Raw genomic sequence first — 24,499 nt, forward strand, 5'->3', positions numbered from 1 at the left:
TTGGGCTATCCGAAACATACAGGAGGTGGCGTGGATTGGCCTCCCTATTCGCCAGACATGAACCCCTGTGACTTCTTTCTGTGGGGACACTTGAAAGACCAGATGTACCGCCAAAATGCAGAAACAATTGAACAGCTGAAGCAGTACATCTCATCTGCATGTGAAGCCATTCCGCCAGACACGTTGTCAAAGGTTTCGGGTAATTTCATTCAGAGACTACGCCATATTATTGCTACGCATGGTGGATATGTGGAAAATATCGTACTATAGAGTTTCCCAGACCGCAGCGCCATCTGTTGTTGAAAATTGTAACTACTGTAATTTCGAAAGTTTGTCTGCCTGAAAATGTACTGTTGTCCCAAGCATATTGCAACAAACGGTGCATTTCTATCGCTGCTCGTTTAGTTTTTATTGCCGTTTCAAATATACCGGTCATTTTTGAAACACCCTGTATTTGTATGACTAGAAGGTCGCGAGCATTTCACCTGAAAAACGTTTGAGCATACACGGACAGAGAATGCTACAACCGAGAGAGAGCAAAAATAAGACCTGCACATTGTTTTACACAGTGTCTACCTCGTCGAGAAGGCATGGCGTTGAGCGGCATCTGGAGACGCATTCTGACGACACGCTGCAACTGCGGCAGCGGCACAAAGCGACCGTATAAGCGACTCTCGGGCGCGGTAGAGCTAGCGCCTGAGTCAGAGCGGGCCCCTGCGGAAGGTGGCGAGTGGTCCTCTACCACGTCGGCGGCGGCGCCTGAGGACTCCAGAGGATCGGCATGGCGGGGGGGGGGGGGGGGGGGGGGGGCAGCGTGCGGTGTGCGCGCATGCCTGCCGGCGCCGGGACGCCGGTCGCCGCGGCGGCAGACCGCGGCAGTCGTGCTCCGGCGGACGTCGCGAGCGGCCGACCGAGGCGAAGCGCAGCGCCATCCACTGTGCCGCTGGCGGGCCGCGCAGGCGTCGCGACGCGCGTCAGGAGCCGGCGGGCGAGCAGTGTGCGCCGGAGTCGCGGACTCGCACGGCGCCCCCGGTGGGCCGGACACGTCCGAATATTTACAAACAATCGCTTTTCTTTAGCGAGTGGAACATTTTCGTGTACTATAATCTCTCCTCTGTGAAACCCGGTAACGAACGTAGTAGGCATCTCTTACGTAATTGACAAGTTAGCAGTCTGACACAATAATAGCGTTAGCATAAAAGAATTCAAAGAGTTCCCTCATTTTTCCCCTCATTTTTCTCTCTAGTAATCCACGTATCCTCTTTGCACAGTGATCGAGTTCTAGTTGTTCACCAAGACATTAGAAAATTGAACCAGTGTTTTCTAAATACCGGAGGTTATCAACTGTATTGCGTGAACGATACTTACGTTTACAGACCCACACATTATTCTGATCAAACTTGGAAAGGCTCTACTCTCGCGTTTAGCACACTGCCAGTCTACTCTCTAAATAATTTATCCATTTCCAAAACAGTTTCGAAGTGCTGCATTCTCGCAGTCCATTAACAGGCTGCAGTTACCTTTTAACCACACGGGTAAAAAATTTAAGAAAATGTATTTTTAAACAGACAGGGCGATAAAGATTTGTGTAACTGTTGGAAAGGGTCATAGACTCCTTCTCTGCTAACACTCCAGTGCAGGACTACATCTAAGACCACGGAACAATCATACACACTATTACGAGTTATTCAGTGGCTGTGGAGGTTGGCAGTTGAATTCTGGGCACCATTTATCGTGACAGTGTACTCACATTCCATAATACGCTGTTGTAGACATTGGGCACTTGTTCTGTGGCACTGGAACAACGTTCGACTGTGCGAGAATAAACAAAAACAAAACAAAAAAAAAATACCATACGGTTTTCGGAGAGTTCGTCGGATATAGATGCTATTAATTATACTCCGTGTTCTATTTAACGTGATAGAGTCTTAGACTCTTAGAGACTGTTTAATTTGTTGATAAATGTCGCGCAGTTGTTCTCTATAGCTCGTACAGTGCTTGACTGTGTGAGAATAAACAAAAACGAAACAAAAAACCTTACGGTTTTCGGAGAGTTCGTCGGATGTAGAAGCTATTAATTATACTCCGTGTGCTGTTTAACGTGATAGCGTCTTAGACTCTTAGAGACTGTTGAATTTGTTGATAAATGTCGCCCAATTGTACTCTATAACTCGTACAGTGCTCAACTTCATCAGAATAATTCAAAAGCCGGATCCTCTGCGACGCGACCATAACTTGTGAAAGTTCCGTGTGGCGTTTATCAGGGCAGAGTATTGACGATCGAGGCATTCCTTAACTGTTCGTAGGCGTTGCCTGATTTATTTGCACAGTGCTGGTCCGATTCCTTAAAAAGGCACGTAATTTTCAAAGTGTTGATCTGTAGAGGATGTAAATATTATGTGTGTTGTCTGAACAGACATTCCCTTTCGAGAGAAAGAAACCTCAGGGAACGGATTAGGAAGTGTGACTTTATAGAAGGACTTTCTAAGACAGTTCAACACGCCGCGCACCGTTGATATTACTGAGGAAGCGTAAAGCGTCTACGTAAATTTGTGACGTGTACTGTCGAATGCTGATTTCTGGAACAGTGTGTGATATCGAACAGAACTGTATTCATTATTGTTCGCTGACGTTTAGCTGGTACGGAGGAGCGTTGGTAGGGTTCTACACTTTGTGACACTGTAGGGCATCCGTCCCGCTTTAGCTGAAGCAGTGGTGGCATGTAGACGGAGCCTGGAGCAAGTGACCGAGTGTCAGCGTTCAGCAATGGGAGCCAGAGCGTTTTTGGCGGGCCGGTTAGTGGCGGTGTTGGCGGCGGCGGCGGCGAATGCGCTATCGGGTGCGGAAGCAGCGGAGCCCCCGCCGGAGGCCGCGCAAGGCTTGGACGGCGTCGCCGGTGTCAGCAACGGCAGCGGGGGCGGCAGCGCCGGCGGGGGCGGAGCGCGCCCCGCCGAGGACTACGAGATGTACGACTACAGCTGGAGCGAGTCGCACGCCATCTTCAACTGGAGCGAGCTAGCGCCCGCGCTTCTGGTGTACGGCGCCACGTTCGCGCTGGGAGTCGCCGGCAACTCGCTGATCATCTTCACGGTGTGCCGCTACCGCCGCATGAGCACCACCACCAACGTCTTCCTGGCCAGTCTCGCCTCCGCGGACCTGCTGCTTATCACCGTCTGCATCCCCGTCAAGGTAAGCTCCGCCACTCCGCCTGCCGCAGCGCAATCGTGGACCCACATTCCCAGATTCACTTTTAGAAAGCCGTCATGGTTCGGTATCTTTAAGTAACAGCGATGACACCCATTTCATTTGTAATGAACATTAACATTTCATCATCTTCTACATCTACATCTACATCTACATGATCACTCTGCAATTCACATTTAAGTGCTGGGCAGAGGGTTCATCGAACCACAATCATACTATCTCTCTACCATTCCACTCCCGAACAGCGCGCGGGAAAAACGAACACCTAAACCTTTCTGTTCGAGCTCTGATTTCTCTTATTTTATTTTGATGATCATTCCTACCTATGTAGGTTGGGCTCAACAAAATATTTTCGCATTCGGAAGAGTAAGTTGGTTACTGAAATTTCGTAAATAGACCTCGCCTCGACGAAAAACGTCTTTGCTTTAATGACTTCTATCCCAACTCGCGTATCATATCTGCCACACTCTCTCCCCTATTACGTGATCATACAAACCGAGCTGCCCTTTTTTGCACCCTTTCGATGTCCTCCGTCAATCCCACCTGGTAAGGATCCCAAACCGCGCAGCAATATTCTAACAGAGGACGAACGAGTGTAGTGTAAGCTGTCTCTTTAGTGGATTTGTTGCATCTTCTAAGTGTCCTGCCAATGAAACGCAACCTTTGGCTCGCCTTCCCCACAATATTATCTATGTGGTCTTTCCAAATGAATTTGCTCGTAATTTTAACACCCAGGTACTTAGTTGAATTGACAGCCTTGAGAATTGTACTATTTATCGAGTAATCGAATTCCAACGGATTTCTTTTGGATCTCATGTGGATCACCTCACACTTTTCGTTATTTAGCGTCAACTGCCACCTGCCACACCATACAGCAATCTTTTCTAAATCGCTTTCTAAATCTTCAGATCCCTTTCCGATATCTACATCTACATCGACATTTACACTCCGCAAGCCACCCAACGGTGTGTGGCGGAGGGCATTTTACGTGCCACTGTCATTACCTCCCTTTCCTGTTACAGTGGCGTATGTTTCGCGGGAAGAACGACTGCCGGAAAGCCTCCGTGCTCGCTCGAATCTCTCTAATTTTACATTCGTGATCTCCTCGGGAGGTATAAGTAGGGGGAAGCAATATATTCGATACCTCATCCAGAAACGCACCCTCTCGAAACCTTGACAGCAAGCTACACCGCGATGCAGAGCGCCTCTCTTGCAGAGTCTGCCACTTGAGTTTGCTAAACATCTCCGTAACGCTATCACGCTTACCAAATAACCCTGTGACGAAACGCGCCGCACTTCTTTGGATCTTCTCTATCTCTTCTGTCAACCCGACCTGGTACGGATCCCACACTGATGAGCAATACTCAAGTATAGGTCGAACGAGTGTTTTGTAAGCCACCTCCTTTGTTCTTTCTTAGACTGTCATACCGTCGTCAGGCAGACAAAAACATTCGCACAAAATGCGGTAAATGTTCCTTGAACTCAAAAGTATAGGTGCGAAAAGGTATCGAGTGTCATTGTTTCACAATACAGCTCAGCATGATGCTTGACACATTGGACTCCCGTGCTCTACCTGTACTTTCTATATCAACGGTCATTCCATGTTATGTTGGTGAAATGTGTTGACTGATGATGATATAATATCGTGACTATTCAAAATAATAAAAAAATATTAATATGAATGCTGTTGGCAATTTTTATTTTCTGCATCATTTAAGAGCTGTGGTGCACTGCTTGCAGAAAGAATTCTGTGAAATCGTTTATTGTTCTTCTGTTTGCTAAAAGATCGAGGTCAGAGGGCAAGCTCATACCAGGGGAGCGGGGGTCAATCCTCATGTTAGTTTAGCAGGAAAGATGGTGGGGAGAGATCAAAGCACAAGTACTTACAAAATAAAACTCTACACTATTCCTAAACTGTGTTTATTAACTACCAAACATATTAGTGGCACCGGTTTATAGTAGTTATCCACTTTTACTGATTACAATCTACCTAACTGATGGAGTATCATACTCTCCATTGTATGTGGTACGGGGAGACAGTCTTGCGAAATAGTTTTCCGAAAATATCCTTCAGCAGCTAGCTCGCCAACCGCACGTAATACAAATACTTCAGACCTTGTAGCTTCATACAGGACTGACTTCATAGACAGTGTCAATAGTGAGACTGGTATTAGTGATCTACATCTACATTTACACTCCGCAAGTCACCCAACGGTGTGTGGCGGAGGGCGCTTAACGTGCCACTGTCATTACCTCCCTTTCCTGTTCCAGTCGGCTACGGTTCGCTGGAAGAACGACTGCCGGAGGGCCTCCGTGCGCGCTCGAATCTAATTTTCCATTCGTGATCTCCTCGGGAGGTATAAGTAGGGGGAAGCAATATATTCGATACCTCATCCAGAAACGCACCCTCTCGAAACCTGGACAGCAAGCTACACCGCGATGCAGAGCGTGTCTCTTGCAGAGTCTGCCACTTGAGTTTGCTAAACATCTACGTAACGCTATCACGCTTACCAAATAACCCTGTGACGAAATGTGCCGCTCTTCTTTGGATCTTCTCTATCTCCTCTGTCAACCCGACCAAGTACGGATCGCACACTGATGAACAATACTCAAGTATAGGTTGAACGACTGTTTTGTAAGCCACCTCCATTGTTGATGGACTACATTTTCTAAGGACTCTCCCAATGAATCTCAACCTGGCACCCGCCTTACCAACAATTAATTTTGTATGATCGTTCCACTTCAAATCGTTCCGTACGCATACTCCCAGATTTAAGGGTCGGTTGCCACTCCCTGCACCAAGTGCCTATCCGCTGCAGATCTTCCTGCATTTCGCTGCAATTTTCTAATGCTGCAACTTCTCTGTATACCACAGAATCATCCGCGAAAAGCCGCATGGAACTTCCGACACTATCTACTAGGTCATTTATGTATATTGTGAAAAGCAATGGTCCCATAAGACTCCCCTGTGGCACGCCAGAGGTTACTTTAAAGTCTGTAGACGTTTCTCCATTGAGAATAACATGCTGTGTTCTGTTTGCTAAAAACTCTTCAATCCAGCCACACAGCTGGTCTGATATTGTTTATCAGTTATCAGGCGACAGTGCGGAACTGTATCGAACGCCTTCCGGAAGTCAAGGAAAATGGCATCTACGTGGGAGCCTGTATCTAATATTTTCTGGGTCTCATGAACAAATAAAGCGAGTTGGGTCTCACACGATCGCTGTTTCCGGAATCCGTGTTGATTGCTACAGAGTAGATTCTGGGTTTCCAGAAATGACGTGATACGCGAGCAAAAAACATGTTCTAAAATTCTACAACAGACCGATATCAGGTGATCATGTGGATACCAGGTAACCACCAGTGCTAGGTATAGTCAAAATATAACATGAATTTTTATTTTGCCTGCCGGTGTGGCTGAGCGGTTCTAGGCGCTACAATCTGGAACCGCGCGACTGCTACGGCCACAGGTTCGAATCCTGCCTCGGGTATGGATGTGTGTGATGTCCTTAGGTTAGTTCGGTTTAAGTAGTTCTAAGTTGTAGGGGACTGATGACCTCAAAAAAAAAAAAAAAAAAAAGAGCAGTTAAGCCCCATAGCGCTCAGAGCCATTTGAACCATTTTTTTTATTTTCCTTAAGGAATCTTTATTTATTCGTGGAAACAAACTTTGCGCCTTTAAATTTTTTTATACAGGTGGAGCCCCTCCACGCCCACACCTGCATGATGACCAACTCAAAAAGTCTACTGCCCTCTCTGCATAAGGCTTAGTTTTCACTAAAGTGAGGTGTCGCAGGATCTGGGTACTGCGATATTTGCGTACGTCTGGTTAAGGTTAACCATTAATGCGCGCTCATCTGGAGATAGATTGGGTCGAAAGTCAAACGAAGGGTAGCGGTTTGTATGGCAGAGGAAAGAAAGTGTCAAGGCAAGAGCCAAGGGAAACAAACCTCTGCGATAGTTAGGTCGGGTGGTTAAGAGCAGTAGCGGATGTTTTGCTGCCTGCGACATGTCATGCAAGGATAGTCTTTGTTAGTACTTAGTATCATGCATGTCGATGCCTTTGACGTTGTGCGGTGCTGTTGCTTGGCGGCTGCCGCTGGGTGCCGGTGTTGATCTCTCGGTCAACGTCAGCATCCTGCAACAGTTAGGTTTATCTTCGTTTTAGGGTCCGATGGGTCATATATCAGATGCACAGTGTAGGGCGATGTGCGCGATTTGTTTGTGCGTCAGTGGGCGAGCTCGTCGGTTTCCCTGCTATAGCCTGTTGGTCGGCTTTAATAGCAGCTGGTATTTCCAGATAACGTTGCTGAAATGCAGGGGCTTGCCGTCGTTTCTCGCTTGTTGGTGTGTGTTAGCTTGCCATAGGTGGTTATGCCCTAGCTAGTTGTGTCTTTGGCCGCTTATGCTTCCACCTATTGTTGTGATATGTCCCCTTTAAAGTAATGCCCCTCAAATATATACACTTATGCCATCCCTTTTTTCACTCCTCGAAACACTTCTGGAACTTACTTCTCGTTATAGTGTTCACCTTCTTCAGAAATTCTGTTTATACTCGTCGATGGTGGCAAATCGACGTCCTTTCGTGGTTCTCTTCAGCCTTGGGAATAGAAAAAAGTCACAAGGGGCCAGGTCCGGCGAATACGGTGGATGAGGCAAAGATAACGGTTTCGTTCTCTACCATATGAGCTACCCAAGCATAACTCACGCCCCGTCCTCACAGCTTTAATTGCGCCAGTACCTCGTCTCCTACCTTCCAAACTTCAGACAAGCTCTCCTGCTTCATAAAAGCTCTCCTGCAGAACTAGCACTCCTGAAAGAAATGATATAGCGGAGGCATGGCTTAGCTACCGCCTAGGGATGTTTCCAGAATGAAATTTTCACTCTGAAGCGGAGTGTGCGCTGATATGAAACTTCCTGACAGATTAAAACTGTGTGCCGGACCGAGACTCGAACTCGGTAGAGCACTTGCCAGCGAAAGGCAAAGGTCCCGAGTTCGAGTCTCGGTCCGGCACACAGTTTTAATCTGCCAGGAAGTTTCACATCAGCTCACACTCCGCTGCAGAGTGAATTCTGGAAATATCCCACAGGCTGTGGCTAAGCCGTGCCTTCGCTATATCCTTTTATTCCAGGAGAGCTAGTGCTGCAAGGTCTGCAGGAGAGCTTCTGTGAAGTTTGGAAGGTAGGAGACGAGGTACTGGCGGAATTAAAGCTGTGAGGACGGGGCGTGAGTCGTGCTTGGGTAGCTCATCGGTAGAGCACTTGTCCGGGAAACTCAAGGTCCCGATAACGGTTTTGTTTCTTACTAAAAAAATCACGAAGGAGCATTGAGGTGTGAGCGGGAGTATAACATGACGAAATATCCACTTGTGGTTTTGCTACAGCTCTAGTCGTTTTCTTCGGATTCCTTCACGTAAACTGCGCGTAACATCCAGGAAGTCTTCCTTATGGAATGTACGACCATAAGGAAGGAACTCATGATGCGCTATCCTATTGTAGTCGAAGAAACTTGTCAGGAGAACCTTCACTAGTGATCGAACTATTTCTCGCTTTGGCTCTTCAGACTGTTTCCACTCAGACGACTGGTCCTTGGTTTCGATACCATACTCGTATACCTAAGTTTCGTCAACTGTTATAATCTTCTGTAGAGGTTGTGGGTCCTTGCGATTTCATTCATCAATCGCTGAGTGATGTCTGTGCGACGTCGTTCTTGGCTGAAATTCAACAATTTGGGAACAAACTTCGTTGCAACACGTTTCATGCTCAAAGCATTCGAAAAAATTGCTTCTCATGTGCCGAAGATATACCGACACCACCAGCCTCCTATCTGAAGGTAATGCAGCGATTTTCCAGAACAATTTTCTTTACTTCTTCCATATTGTCGTCAGTAATTCATGTGTTAGAGGGTCCAGAGCGATCGTCATCTTTAACGTCTTCTCGATGCTTTTTGAAAGTTTATACAACTGGTAAACTCTTGTCTTACTCATAGCAGATTCGTCAAAAGGCATAGTCAACATTTCGAATGCGGCGCTACACTTTATTACATTTCCGAGGCACAATTTAATGCAGATTCTTTGGTCCATATTTTTCGTACGTAAAAATTCGCCGAGCGCTCGAAATCACGTATGACCTTTTCGACTGTCAAAAATAAACTAATATCCAAAACAGCTGAAAATTCAACTATACATCAGGATCATCTCTACCGAGAAGATAAAAAAAGTTTTGGAAATCGGATGTTCAGAGAGAACGCGAAATTAAAAGAATTCCATTACTTTTTGATCACACCTCACGTAAGTCTCACAGGGGATACACAAAAAACTGATGCCCACTATGGTGAATCTTCTTTGCTGCTTATGGTGTAAACGTCGGCAGCACGTAGACTGACAGTGTAGTCGATTTTCTACCACTGTCCGCACCGTAAGGAAGCGAACAGATTTAGCATAGTGTACATCGATTTTTTGTTGCACCTTCTGTAAGATGTACAGGATTATTATAAGGGCCTCCAGGAATACATAAGGTAATTGCGCGAAAACTAAAAGCCTTACAGAAAACAGACACATATGACTGGATAGAGAATCCCACGAAGTTTCTACCTCATATTACATGTGCTCAGTATGCGTACCGCCTGTGACGTGGCAAACGTCAATACGTCGCTGAAGTCGCTGAAACGAACTACCGGGAAGCTGAGACAGAAGACCGCTTTGGAAATCTATTCATTGGCTACAATTCTTCTAGATGTTGTACCGCGTCATCGTATAAAATACTTTAATTATAAACTTAAAACCAACGTTTCGGCCGTATTACAACGGCCTTCCTCAGGGCAAGACTGGTTTTGATGGGGCGCAGGTTACTCTGTTTATTGTAGACGAACGGTGTCAATACGTCATAGGTTTGAAATATTGTTGACCCTAGAATATACCAGTCTAAAAACATTTGAAGTAATTTTGACTATATTTCGACCGTGACTGTTTCAAGAAATATGTAAAGGTTTTTTTAAATTACCGATGCCAATCACAGACTTTGTCAACTATTGTATTATTTATTTAGCGAGATGTTTCGAGGGAAAAAACTCATCTTCAGGCTAAATGAGATTACAAAAACAACTTTACAATAAGGTCATACTGATGTTACATGGTCTTCTGGCCAGAAGAACAAAGATGACCAAAGCATTTACGAAAAGGCTGTGTAACATCAGTATGACCTTATTGTAAAGTTGTTTTTGTAATGCCATTTAGCCTGAAGATGTATTCCCTCGAAACATGTCGCTAAATAAATAGGTAATACAATAGTTGACAAAGTTTGTGACTGGTAGGGGTAATTTAAAGAAAAACCTTTACATACAAGACTCTAGTCCAGACGAAAGGGGGAGAGAGTGAAGAAAGAAGCTATTGGTGGGCTAGGCAGAATCTCAGTGATCGGTGACAGTCCCCGGCCGGAGTGGCCGAGTGGTTCTAGGCGCTAGTCTGGAACCGCGTGACAGCTACGGTCGGAGGTTCGAATCCTGCCTCGGGCATGGATGTTCAAAAATGGCTCTGAGCACTATGAGACTTAACATCTCAGGTCATCAGTCCTCTAGAACTTAGAACTACTTAAAACTAACTAACCTAAGGACATCACACACATCCATGCCCGAGGCAGGATTCGAACCTACGACCGTAGCGGTCGCGGGGTTCCAGACTGAAGCGCCTAGAACCGCTCGGCCACCAGCGGCTGGCGGCATGGATGTGTGTGATGTCCTTAGGTTAGTTAGGTTCTGGAACAAGGTAGGCTGCGACAGCCATGGTGGTGCTCCGCTATCGCAGATTTATTATGCTATGCTAATTGTACAACGTAGCTTTCATGTTCTGCTACTCGTGTACTAACTGGGCTCCCTTTCTCCCCTGTGTAGGCACTTCCGTACTCACAACGTAGTTCAACTACTCCTGCAGTATTTAGTCTGTTGACTGTATCTTTGGTGGAACCTGTCATGCCGTGCATCCTGTGGCTGCTGCGGAAAATCGGTTTGAAAACTCCACGCCGCCTAGCCCACCAATAGCTTCTTTCCTGCGCTCTACCCCCTCCCCCCCCAGTCCCCTGTTGTATTCTAGGGCCAGTAAAGTTTAAAAAATGTGACGTACTGAAAGCGCTTGTCTGCAATAAATAGACAGGCCGCGCGGGATTAGCCGAGCGGTCTTGGGCGCTGCAGTCATGGACTGTGCGGCTGGTCCCGGCGGAGGTTCGAGTGCTCCCTCGGGCATGGGTGTGTGTGTTTGTCCTTAGGATTATTTAGGTTAAGTAGTGTGTAAGCTTAGGGACTGATGACCTTAGCAGTTAAGTCCCATAAGATTTCACACGGAAGCCAACGTAACTGTGTCCATTAGATTGCCTGCCTACAGGCGTGAACTAATTCGATGCGACAATACGGTCCACATGATTTGCCTACAAGCTTTGACGCCCCTGGCCGCAAGTACATCTACTCCAGAGAACCTATAACGAAACATGCAGAGATGCTCTATTCACTGATTTTTCTGTATGTCTTGTACTTTCCATGCAGTAGTTTACTAAAACTGTGGAAGTACTTATGAATAACACTGTATAATAATAAGAACCCATTTTCCGCATGATCACCTGGTACCATAGAGGGGCCTACAGTGGTGTAATGTAACACTGTAATCAACTGCAACTACAGTAGGACCTATAAATATTGCATAAAATATTGTAACAACTGTCTCTCGTCCGAAGACCTATCAGAACATGGAGGTAGGGGATCACGATTCAGAATGTGAGCTCACATACAATGTCTGTTCAAAAGATAATGGAATTTTTGTTTCTTCTTAAAAATTTTACTTACTCTTTTACATCAATGTTATTCCCTTCAAAACAGCTCCCGTTAGATATTATATACTTCTGCTTGCGCATTTCCCAACTCCCGAAACAGTTCTGTAAGTCGATCGTTCGAATAGCTTCTAACTCCCTCAACATGCGTATTTAATCTTGTCTTACGGCAGCTAATTTGAGAAAAGAATGAAATATTAAATAAAAATACAAACAACCGTTAATGATAATGAAAGTGTATAATTTTTAAAGCTGCGAAAAAGTAAGTAGTGAAATACTGAATCCTTATTCCAGTTTCTCAGGACCCTTGCATCTTTTACAATAAATAAATAACAAAAATTAGTTGTCTAGATAATTTATTAAAGGAGGGTGAATTTATAAAAGATAACATCAGCGAATAAGCCATAACTTTTAAATATTGTTGTTGAGAAATTAACGTAATTCAATTCGTGGCGCATTGAAAAAATAACAGGAATCTTAGTGTTTTGTAAAGAATTTATTCTTCTACATCAATGTTATCACCTCCAAAACAGACTCCATTAGATTTTATATGTCTCAGTCACCGAGACATTTCTCGAGCTAAGCCTTCGAAATAGCTTTTAGTTATGCACGTTTTTGATCTCATCTGTGGTTTTTCCTGATTGAACCACGCAAACGGCGTTGAAAATGTAAGTGGTGCTCCTTATTGACAGTTCTATCTTGTAGTAAAAATTCACGGTGTACTATGCCGTTAAAACTGAAGAATACAGTGAACATAAACTTCGAATTTTAGCACACCAGTTGAGCTGTTTTTGGTCTTGGCAATACAGACTGCATCCTCTGGGACGACTGAGCCTTTTTTGGGACCTCATATCCTTAAACCCATGTTTCATCACCTGTAATGACACCCTTCAATAGTTCTGTATCGTTATTGACATAATATAGTGACTCCTTGCACTCACCGTTGATTTTTGGAACAAATTTTGCTGTCGCATGTTTCGTACGCATAACATACGAAAAAAAAATTTTTCATGGGACGAACCAACTAATATGAAGCGCCTTCAATGGTTGTGATTCGGTGATTCTTTATAACCATTCCAAAAAAAAAAATTGTTCAAATGGCTCTGAGCACTATGGGACTCAACTGCTGAGGTCATTAGTCCCCTAGAACTTAGAACTAGTTAAACCTAACTAACCTAAGGACATCACCCACATCCATGCCCGAGGCAGGATTCGAACCTGCGACCGTAGCGGTCTCGCGGTTCCAGACTGCAGTGCCAGAACCGCGCGGCCACTTCGGCCGGCAACCATTCCAACCATTCCTTTAACATTTTCAGGATTTCATTGTATGAAGATGGAAGTCGATCTTTCGAATAGCTTCTAACTCTCTCAACATGCGTATTTAATCTTGTCTTACGGCAGCTAATTTGAGAAAAGAATGAAATATAAAATAAAAATACAAACAACCGTTAATGGCTCTGAGGACTATGGGACTTAACATCTGAGGTCATCGGTCCCCTGGACTTAGAACTACTTAAACCTAACTAACCTAAGGACATCACACACATCCATGCCCGAGGCAGGATTCGAACCTGCGACCGTAGCAGTCCCACGGTTCCGGAATGCGCGCCTAGAACCGCGGACCACCGCGGCCGGCACAGAAGGGGACAGCTGTTTCATGAAATGGCCTCTCCGATCACCACATCTCCCTCCGTGTGACTTTTTTCTGTGGGGACACATTAAAGATCTGGTGTATGTACCGCCTCTACCACGTGATGTAGCAGAGCTCCTGGAGAGAATACGGGAAGCGACTGCCACAGTCAACGATGCCATGCTGGGAAGGGTGTGGCAAGAATTCTGTTACTACACTGACGTCTGCCAGGTCACTCATAGTTCGCATATTGAATGTTTGTATAAAAAAAAAAAAAAAAAAAAAAAAAACCACTTTTAGGTTTTTCTCTTTGAAATGCGATATGTATGACATCTGTACCATGTTTAGTTCATGTGCAATAAATAATTGAAAGTTTTCCTGGAATTTAAGTACACCCTTCTTGGTGTGTGTGTGTATATAGGGGAAACATTCTCAGCAAAAATCTCGGAAACTTCTTGGACGATTTATTTCAAATTTTTTACGATACTCCAATAAACGCTTTAGTGGATTTAGGCTACACATATTTTAATATTGTTATATATATATATATATATATATATATATATGTGTGTGTGTGAGTGGTTTCGTGTTAAAACAGTGAAATAGGAAACGCTGTGCTGCAAATGTGTACGGTTTCGTTTCCTTTCTCTCGGTCAGTTTTAAATACATTTGCAGGGCGTTTAAACCATTAGCCAGATTGTGGTTCCCATATATATATATATATATATATATATATATATATATATATATATAATTTTACATAAAAATTTTGTACACAACGATGTCTTGTTTTGTTTTCTTCCTCGCATTCGGTTTTGTCAGAATAAATTCTTGGCTGATCGACTTTCTGGCTGATCGACTTACGATTAGAATACTATATTGAAATGTGAGTCGTTCGAAACTTTGTAATACTAAACCTTCACAGATTAAAATTATGCGAAATTATTTCACTGGAGCTGCTACCCTCACAGATTCAGCAAGTGGAGAGCTGTCTCTCATACCCCATATGCCAATGATCCCAACTGATTTACCCATTAATTTTAAGCAACTTCAGTTCCCAATTCAACTTTCGTTCCCAATAATAATAAGCGGAGCTCAAGTCAAGGAGAGGAGTAAAGGAGAGGCGGATATAGAGTGAGGAGGAAACAGACATACAGAGGGGGAGAGAGGAGACGAATAGGGAGAGGAGGAGATGGAATGGCATAGGAGGAAGAGGTGACGGACAGAGAGATGGGGAGGAGAATGGTGGACAGAGAGACGGGGAGGAGGCGGACGTGGACAAAGAGAGGGGTGGGGAGAAGGAGAAGGAGAGAGAGAGAGGAAGCAGAAGGAGATTAGCGCGTATGTCCGGATCCAGTACATATTTAGCAGTTCCGAAGCATTGCCGAGTTCACGAGTAACTTATATCTATGACATAATAGGGCTGATCGAAGAGTCAATGCAAAGTTTTAGCTGTACGTTTATTCCGTCGGCCTGATTTTAGTCCAAATCTACGGTGAATTAACGAAGGCATAATTGCTAACTTGGCTGTTGGCCGTAAGCTAGTAATCAGTTACATTGTGGAACGATCGTGAACCTAAATCTTACCCACCACATACTATACGAACGTGGATTACAAGCAAATCTTATTCTGGGAAATGTCTAGCCTATGGCGATCGCTCAAGCTGGCTTAAGAGTAGACGCTGGTTCGCACGTAATTCGTGAGCTTGGATCGTCCGAGCGAAGAGCAGGGCCGAGGTTCCGTTACGCCGCGAGCTCCATTATATCGGCGGAGGGTGGAAGGGATTGCTTTGAGAGCTAAGTGCGGCGTGACCGTTTCTGGACGGCGTGAAATGTTTAAAATTGTGTGCATTTTCTTACTGCAGCGAGGTGTGTTACTCCTGCTATGCAGTTAGTAAATTATTTGAAGCTCATAACCATCTCAACCCCACTAGACTGAAGGCGCCTTTTCGTACTCACCCTCAACACATCACCTCTTCGTTCACTGACTCCTCACATTAATCGTGCCTTTTAAGTGACCGCATCGCCTCTACCTCCCAAGGGGCGCCGCACATCACTCTTTGTTTTCTGCTCATTTCTACTGTACTGACGCAAGGGACATCGTAGATGTGAACAGTTACAGTGCGGCGGCTCTGCTACTTGTGCTGAATAATTCCGTTTAAGTACGAGAATCATTTTTTGGTTTTCGAAACAATACCGGAATTCCAACGATTTAATGGAATATACCGGTGACTGTAGACGTAGTTGCACAGAAAACATATATAGTCATTGGTCGTAACGCTGGAAGTAGGGCCCTACTGCCGTAGAATTAATTTCTTTCCTGAATACTCAGACACTCGCATATACAGCGGGCTGTTGGCGGAAATACGCAAGTTAGTTTCTTCTTATTTCAGTTTCCAGCCATAAGATAGCACATTTTTTCATTAATAACTTTTGATTCATAGTTTTGATTTCTCATGACATTTTGTAATTTTTTAGTACTACAACGCCCTTTTTAATTTATCTGTTTTTTTAATAAAGTGAAACCACATGTATGACGTGAATATTCAAACACATTATATAGGATGCAACTCATTCAGATAATTAGTAAATGGGTTTAATAAATTCAACAACAAATAAACAAACAATAAAATATATGAACTGACGCTAGTGCTTTTGTGCTATCATATGATGTAACTTGCTTAGCGTTCCTGGCCGAGAAACTGGGTCCTCGGCAGTATTTCTCAGTCAACCTTTGACGAACTGCGTTACGCAATCCGAGATATCCGAAACGGCTAGGGCTACTGGACGGTCTGAATATCCCCGACACATCCTACATTTTAATGTTCTGCCGGGCGTCCGTAATGAATTTAAGGAGAAACTAAAATGCCCAGTATTCTGAAAAGATGTATTATTATTACTATTGTCGTCAGTACCGTTTAGACCCACAAATAACAATATCGATATTATGACCAATTCTGAAGGTAAGATCTATGGCCTATATCAATAAGAATGTGGCCGCATGTGTACAATAATCGGTATCAGCGTAGTTTTCGTTGTGAAAGGTTCACAGCCTTTGTGTCAGAACGTGACTTGGGTTTTATGATATGGTGAGGTCTCTGATTGCAGTTTTAATCCCTTTATTCTACGGCTTGTTTTCATCTCTGTGACCATAATTTACGTTATGTCTGTCATTATAAACTAGTATATAAAACACAGGCAGATTGTAGTCAAGATGGCTAAATGTAAAAACAGAATGAAACTATGATAAACAAAATCGCTCATAGTGTACCGGGGGTCATTTGTGTTTCTCGTAGTTTTATTACGCTTCTACATCTTTTCGTGGTACCTATTCGGCTACCAGTTTTTTATATTTATATACTGGTTTACAATGACAGACATAACACCTGGTGATGATCATATAGATTAAATCCGTCCATAAAATAAGGGGTTAAAATTGCCATCCATGACTGTTCTGAACTCTAGATATGATGGAATACGTATGAAGTGGTGCTGTGCTCTAGGGGCAGCCGGCACGGTAGCTCAGCGTGTTTGCTCAGAGGGTTAGCTGCCCTCTGTAATAAAAAACTGAGCTACTGGATCAATAACGAACTTGAACGGATGTCTTACGACGTCCGCCCCGAGCAGCTGCAATGAACAAAAGCGAACAAAATGAAATAAATAAAAAAAGGGGTAGCGTCTTTGATTCATAATCGAAACGTCTTCGGTCCGGGTTCGATCCCCGCCACTGCCTAAATTTTGATAAATAATCAGCATTGGCGGCCGAACACTTCTGGCATAAGAAGTCAGCCTCATTCTGCCAACGGCCTTGTCAAAGAGGGCGGAGGAGCGGATAGAGGTTCAGGGCACTCTCTTGTCCTAGGGGTGGGAAATTGCCCCTAAAGGCGGAAGAATCAGCAATGATCAACGACATGAGGATGCAGAAGGCAATGGAAACCACTGCATTAAAGACACGTAACGTGTATCCACAGGACATGTGGCCTGTAATTGAAGAAGTGTCATGATGATCTCTCCATTGGCAAAAGATTCCGGAATAGTCTCCCATTCGGATCTCCGGGAGGGGACTGCCAAGGGGGAGGTTACCATGAGAAAAAGATTGAATAATCAACGAAAGGATAACGTTCTACGAGTCGGGGCGTGGAATGTCAGAAGCTTGAACGTGGTAGGGAAACTAGAAAATCTGAAAAGGGAAATGCAATGGTTCAAATGGTTCAAATGGCTCTGAGCACTATGGGACTCAACTGCTGTGGTTATCAGTCCCCTAGAACTTAGAACTGCTTAAACCCAACTAACCTAAGGACATCACACACATCCATGCCCGAGGCAGGATTCGAACCTGCGACCGTAGCAGTCGCACGGTTCCGGACTGTGCGCCTAGAACCGCGAGACCACCGCGGCCGGCGGGAAATGCAATGGCTCAATCTAGATATAGTAGGGGTCAGTGAAGTGAAGTGGAAGGAAGACAAGGATTTCTGGTCAGATGAGTATCGGGTAATATCAACAGCAGCAGAAAATGGTATAGCAGGTGTAGGATTCGTTATGAATAGGAAGGTAGGGCAGAGGGTGTGTTACTGTGAACAGTTCAGTGACCGGGTTGTTCTAATCAGAATCGACAGAAGACCAACACCGACAACGATAGTTCAGGTATACATGCCGACGTCGCAAGCTGAACGGATAGAGAAAGTGTATGAGGATATTGAAAGGGTAATGCAGTATGTAAAGGGGGACGAAAATCTAATAGTCATGGGCGACTGGAATGCAGTTGTAGGGGAAGGAGTAGAACAAAAGGTTACAGGAGAATATGGGCTTGGGACAAGGAATGAAAGAGGCGAAAGACTAATTGAGTTCTGTAACAAGTTTCAGCTAGTAATAGCGAATACCCTGTTCAAGAATCACAAGAGGAGGAGGTATACTTGGAAAAGGCCGGGAGATACGGGAAGATATCAATTAGATTACATCATGGTCAGACAGAGATTCCGAAATCAGATACTGGATTGTAAGGCGTACCCAGGAGCAGATATAGACTCAGATCACAATATAGTAGTGATGAAGAGTAGGCTGAAGTTCAAGACATTAGTCAGGAAGAATTAATACGCAAGGAAGTGGGATACGGAAGTACTAAGGAATGACGAGATACGTTTGAAGTTCTCTAACGCTATAGATACAGCAATAAGGAATAGCGCAGTAGGCAGTACAGTTGAAGAGGAATGGACATCTCTAAAAAGGGCCATCACAGAAGTTGGGAAGGAAAACATAGGTACAAAGAAGGTAGCTGCGAAGAAACCATGGGTAACAGAAGAAATACTTCAGTTGATTGATGAAAGGAGGAAAATCAGGAATACAGAAATACAAGTCGCTGAGGAATGAAATAAATAGGAAGTGCAGGGAAGCTAAGACGAAATGGCTGCAGGAAAAATGTGAAGACATCGAAAAAGATATGATAGTCGGAAGGACAGATTCAGCATACAGGAAAGTCAAAACAACCTTTGGTGACATTAAAGGCAACGGTGGTAACATTAACAGTGCAACGGGAATTCCACTGTTAAATGCAGAGGAGAGAGCAGATAGGTGGAAAGAATACATTGAAAGCCTCTATGAGGGTGAAGATTTGTCTGATGTGATAGAAGAAGGAACAGGAGTCGATTTAGAAGAGATAGGGGATCCAGTATTAGAATCGGAATTTAAAAGAGCTTTGGAGGACTTACGGTCAAATAAGGCAGAAGGGATAGATAACATTCCATCAGAATTTCTAAAATCATTGGGGGAAGTGGCATCAAAACGACTATTCACGTTGGTGTGTAGAATATATGAGTCTGGCGATGTACCATCTGATTTTCGGAAAAGCATCATCCACACAATACCGAAGACGGCAAGAGCTGACAAGTGCGAGAATTATCGCACAATCAGCTTAACAGCTCATGCATCGATGCTTACAAGAATAATATACAGAAGAATGGAAAAGAAAATTGAGAATGCGCTAGGTGACGATCAGTTGGGCTTTAGGAAAAGTAAAGGGACGAGAGAGGCAATTCTGACGTTACGGCTAATAATGGAAGCAAGGCTAAAGAAAAATCAAGACACTTTCATAGGATTTGTCGACCTGGAAAAAGCGTTCGACAATTTAAAATGGTGCAAGCTGTTCGAGATTCTGAAAAAAGTAGGGGTAAGCTATAGGGAGAGACGGGTCATATACAATATGTACAACAACCAAGAGGGAATAATAAGAGTGGACGATCAAGAACGAAGTGCTCGTATTAAGAAGGGTGTAAGACAAGGCTGTAGCCTTTCGCCCCTACTCTTCAATCTGTACATCGAGAAAGCAATGATGGAAATAAAAGAAAGGTTCAGGAGTGGAATTAAAATATAAGGTGAAAGGATATCAATGATACGATTCGCTGATGATATTGCTATCCTGAGTGAAAGTGAAGAAGAATTAAATGATCTGCTGAACGGAATGAACAGTCTAATGAGTACACAGTATGGTTTGAGAGTAAATCGGAGAAAGATGGAGGTAATGAGAAGTAGTAGAAATGAGAACAGCGAGAAACTTAACATCAGGATTGATGGTCACGAAGTCAATGAAGTTAAGGAATTCTGCTACCTAGGCAGTAAAATAACCAATGACGGACGGAGCAAGGAGGACGTCAAAAGCAGACTCGCTATGGCAAAAAAGGCATTTCTGGCCAAGAGAAGTCTACTAATATCAAATACCGGCCTTAATTTGAGGAAGAAATTTCTGAGTATGTACGTCTGGAGTACAGCATTGTATGGTAGTGAAACATGGACTGTGGGAAAACCGGAATAGAAGAGAATCGAAGCATTTGAGATGTGGTGCTATAGACGAATGTTGAAAATTAGGTGGACTGATAAGGTAAGGAATGAGGAGGTTCTACGCAGAATCGGAGAGGAAAGGAATATGTGGAAAACACTGATAAGGAGAAGGGACAGGATGATAGGACATCTGCTAAGACATGAGGGAATGACTTTCCTGGTACTAGAGGGAGCTGTAGAGGGCAAAAACTGTAGAGGAAGACAGAGATTGGAATACGTCAAGCAAATAATTGAGGACGTACTGCTACTCTGAGATGAAGAGGTTAGCACAGGAAAAGAATTTGTGGCGAGCCTCATCAAACCAGTCAGTAGACTGATGACCAAAAAAAAAAAAAAATGAAGTTGCAAGTATCACGTTCCAACCTAATCTAAACCATGGGGTAATCATGAGATGAATCTGTCAGCACAACAAGGTACTGACTGCAAAAACGTTTATTCACATGACCGGTTTCGATTCCTCTAGAACCATCTTCAGATCTCGCGGCACAACACCGAAATAGTGGGAACCACGGAAGCAGGCCATGGAGGAAAACAAGTCTACACCAGCGCCATGGATATAGAAATCAGCCTTTGTTTTCTATCGTACAAAAACGATAATTTTATTGTGTATTTTAATTTTGACAAGTACAGACAACTATAGATCTTAACTAGGTATTTTTAGGGATAAAAGCAAATTAGAAAAATCTACTTAATACAGTATGTGCATATGTAATGTTACAAGTGTACCAGACGCCACCTGTTGGTAAGAGTTTTATAATTAATATAAAAGACGTGCATTCTGCCAACCAATTTAATGTGACGCAGCATGTGAAAGTTGGTGAGTGTGGACGGGTTACTCCTGTAACCGAAATTGCAAGTACGTTCTGGTACATTTGATGTTGATCGGGTAGGACGAAATAGGCTTGCATTTGTGAAATAGTAAATTAATGTCTTTGTCATTTCAGGACTGAAGATGGTTCTAGAGGAACCGAAACCGGTCATGTGAATAAACATTTTTGCAATCAAGAAGGATTATAGGTAACAGTGTATAAAAAGTGATTGCGGTGTCCCTGCAGACATGATGCCTGTTTTTGCAAAACAACAAGGTTTCTAGCTTTCATCTTTGTTGACTTCGCAAAATGACAACCAAAATGACAGCACCAGGTTCTGCAGAAGTATCTGTCCACAGAAAGAGTCACTGTACACGAGAGTTCTAACCCTGTATCACTTGCGACATTTAAGATACAACTAAGGGGCAATCTGAGGACCTTAAGCGGAAGGGCCCCTTTCTGGATATTACTGACACATTGTGGCGGTCCAAAGTGTTACAATCAAATGTACGTGTGAGAAATAAGGCGAGACAGCAACAGAGAGATTAGAGTACAAAGTGTTTCAAAATGATCTATTCAGTTTCGCAAGACCGTATCTTCTACTCGAATGAAGATTGGAACTTTAACTTACTTACAGAAGATCAAAATTTTTATTTTCGAGAAATCCGGCGGATTTTACAAGGGCACATTTTTTTTTACAGTCACGCACATACCACCTTTGGGTATTTTAAAAAATACGTTTTTGGTCACTTTTTACCGTCCTTCTTAAAATGTTCAACGTACCCTCTACCGGATGTACGACAAACATCCAAACTCAGCATTTTGCCAGCATGTCCGGAGTTATTGCTTTCACTGCTGTCACTACGCAGCGTCGCTGGAAGAGAAGCAACATAGCTAGAATATTTCATATAAAACTTCCTGGCAGATTAAAACTGTGTGCCCGACCGAGACTCGAACTCGGGACCTTTGCCTTTCGCGGGCAAGTGCTCTACCAACTGAGCTACCGAAGACGACTCACGCCCGGTACTCACAGCTTTACTTCCGCCAGTACCTCGTCTCCTACCTTCCAAACTTTACAGAAGCTCTCCTGCGAACCTTGCAGAACTAGCACTCCTGAAAGAAAGGATATTGCGGAGACATGGCTTAGCCACAGCCTGGGGAATGTTTCCAGAATGAGATTTTCACTCTGCAGCGGAGTGTGCGCTGATATGAAACTTCCTGGCAGATTAAAACTGTGTGCCCGACCGAGACTCGAACTCGGGATCTTTTCCTTTCGCGGGCAAGTTTGGAAGGTAGGAGACGAGGTACTGGCGGAAGTAAAGCTGTGAGTACCGGGCGTGAGTCGTGCTTCGGTAGCTCAGTTGGTAGAGCACTTGCCCGCGAAAGGCAAAGGTCCCGAGTTCGAGTCTCGGTCGGGCACACAGTTTTAATCTGCCAGGAAGTTTCATATCAGCGCACACACCGCTGCAGAGCGAAAATCTCATTCTGGAAATATTTCATATACTTTGGCACAAAAATAAATCACATGTTCATATGCAAATAGTTCAGAGGAAATTTGACACCAATGATTCTCTTACAGGGAGGTACCATTGTGGTGGAGCTCCGTTCCGTTGAACAATGAAATGCCTTTTGTTGGTGTGGCGTCGCCATCTCGACTTGACACAAACGCACTTCAACGCGTAAGCGTGATCCCTGCCGTTATCACATGACCGACAACTTATGAGAGCGTGCTGAAAAGTAATGCCTCTCAGTTTTTGTGTGAAAACTCTCAAAGATGTTCAAGTAAAGCAGCTTGTATTATCATTCTACAAACTTATTCTTCATGTCTACATATTTTCTGAACGTAGTCTCCCTAGCGACGAACAAATTTCTCTTAACGAGAGACCCGTTTGTTGATACCTTTACTATAGTATGATTGGCCTTGTTGACGGAGCCACAGCCTCACCCCTGCTGCACCGGTTCATCACTATCAACGTGAAATGCTCAAAGGTGTTCTGTAAGTTTCGGAAACAGATGAAAATCAGATGGGGCCAAGCCGGGACTGTGTGAAGGATGATCGGTGACAGTGAACCCAAAGCTGCACATGTTGCATCCGTCACGTGTGGTGCGCTACTGTCATACAGTTTGAATTCGTGCTTCCACTTTGCTGAGGGTTTCACACTATCTTGCAGATTTTGCAGTGGTGCCTTTAAGCATGAATTCAAAATGCACCACACCTTGAACATTCGAGAAGAGTGTGAACATGATTTTGACTGTTGTTGGCGTTGTTTTGAACTTTTTTTTCGTCGGTGATGGTATGTGGCGTAACTCCATTGATGCTCTATTGTTAACGGGCTAAAATAGTGAATCGAGATTTAATCATCTGTCACAATGTCGTTAAGGAACCCCCCGCACTCATGCCCAAAATGCAAAAGGGAAATTGTTGACAGATGCCCAATATTCTCTGTTTCATGTCAGGAGTGAGCATCTAAGCACCCACCGTGCAGACAGTTCTGCAATCATGGCCCGTACACGTTCTCGTCAATGCCACACTTACCTGAGATCTGTGTCTGTGCTATCCAACGATTTTCTCTGATGAGTCCATCAACCCGATTCCGTTGACTCTCGTCGGTTGACGGACGTGGTCATTCATTCTGTCAGACACGCTGAGATTAGCACTATCAGCACGAACAGCACAATGTCACTCTTCAGCGATGTCGATACAGTCATCAGTTCAAATGGCTCTGAGCACTATGGGACTTAACATCTGAGGTCATCAGCTCCCTAGAACTTAGAACTACTTAAACCTAACTAACCTAAGGCCATGACACACATCCATGACCGAGGCAGGATTCGAATCTGTGACCGTAGCGGTCAAGCGGTTCCACACTGAAGCGCCTAGAACCGCTCGGCCAGACCGGCCAGCAGTCATCAGTACACAGCATTCATTCCCCTATGAATTTCAATGGGAAGCACTTTTCCTGCGGTTAGAAACTCGCTTACAGCACTCTGTTTCTTACGCACCAGCGTAGTTACGTCACAAACTATCATGTTGCACCATATTTTTTGAGCCCTTTAGCGGCAGAGGATTGCAGCTTGCCTCAGTGAAGTGAGAAAGTCGACCGAATAATACGCATGACATTTAATACCTCAATCGATATTGAGAACGGAATAAAAAGTTCAGAGAGCGTTACTTTTAGTATGCCCTTCTACAAATGGTGCTAAGGTCAATT

At 44.1% G+C, this 24,499-nt stretch overlaps 1 protein-coding gene across 1 annotated transcript in view; it reads left to right on the top strand.

Moving 5' to 3' along the window:
- Nucleotides 1-1,064: 1,064 nt before the first annotated feature.
- The window catches only part of LOC126195705 (kiSS-1 receptor-like), an 89,185-nt gene continuing 65,750 nt past the window's right edge, over nucleotides 1,065-24,499 (top strand). Inside the window, exon 1 of the mRNA XM_049934334.1 lies at nucleotides 1,065-3,189. Within this exon, the coding sequence (XP_049790291.1) occupies nucleotides 2,767-3,189 (423 nt within the window). The 5' untranslated portion in view covers nucleotides 1,065-2,766. The remainder of the gene's footprint in view (nucleotides 3,190-24,499) is intronic.

The sequence above is a fragment of the Schistocerca nitens genome, chromosome 7 (genome assembly GCF_023898315.1).
Source record: "Schistocerca nitens isolate TAMUIC-IGC-003100 chromosome 7, iqSchNite1.1, whole genome shotgun sequence".
Classification (NCBI taxonomy): Eukaryota; Metazoa; Arthropoda; class Insecta; order Orthoptera; family Acrididae; genus Schistocerca; species Schistocerca nitens.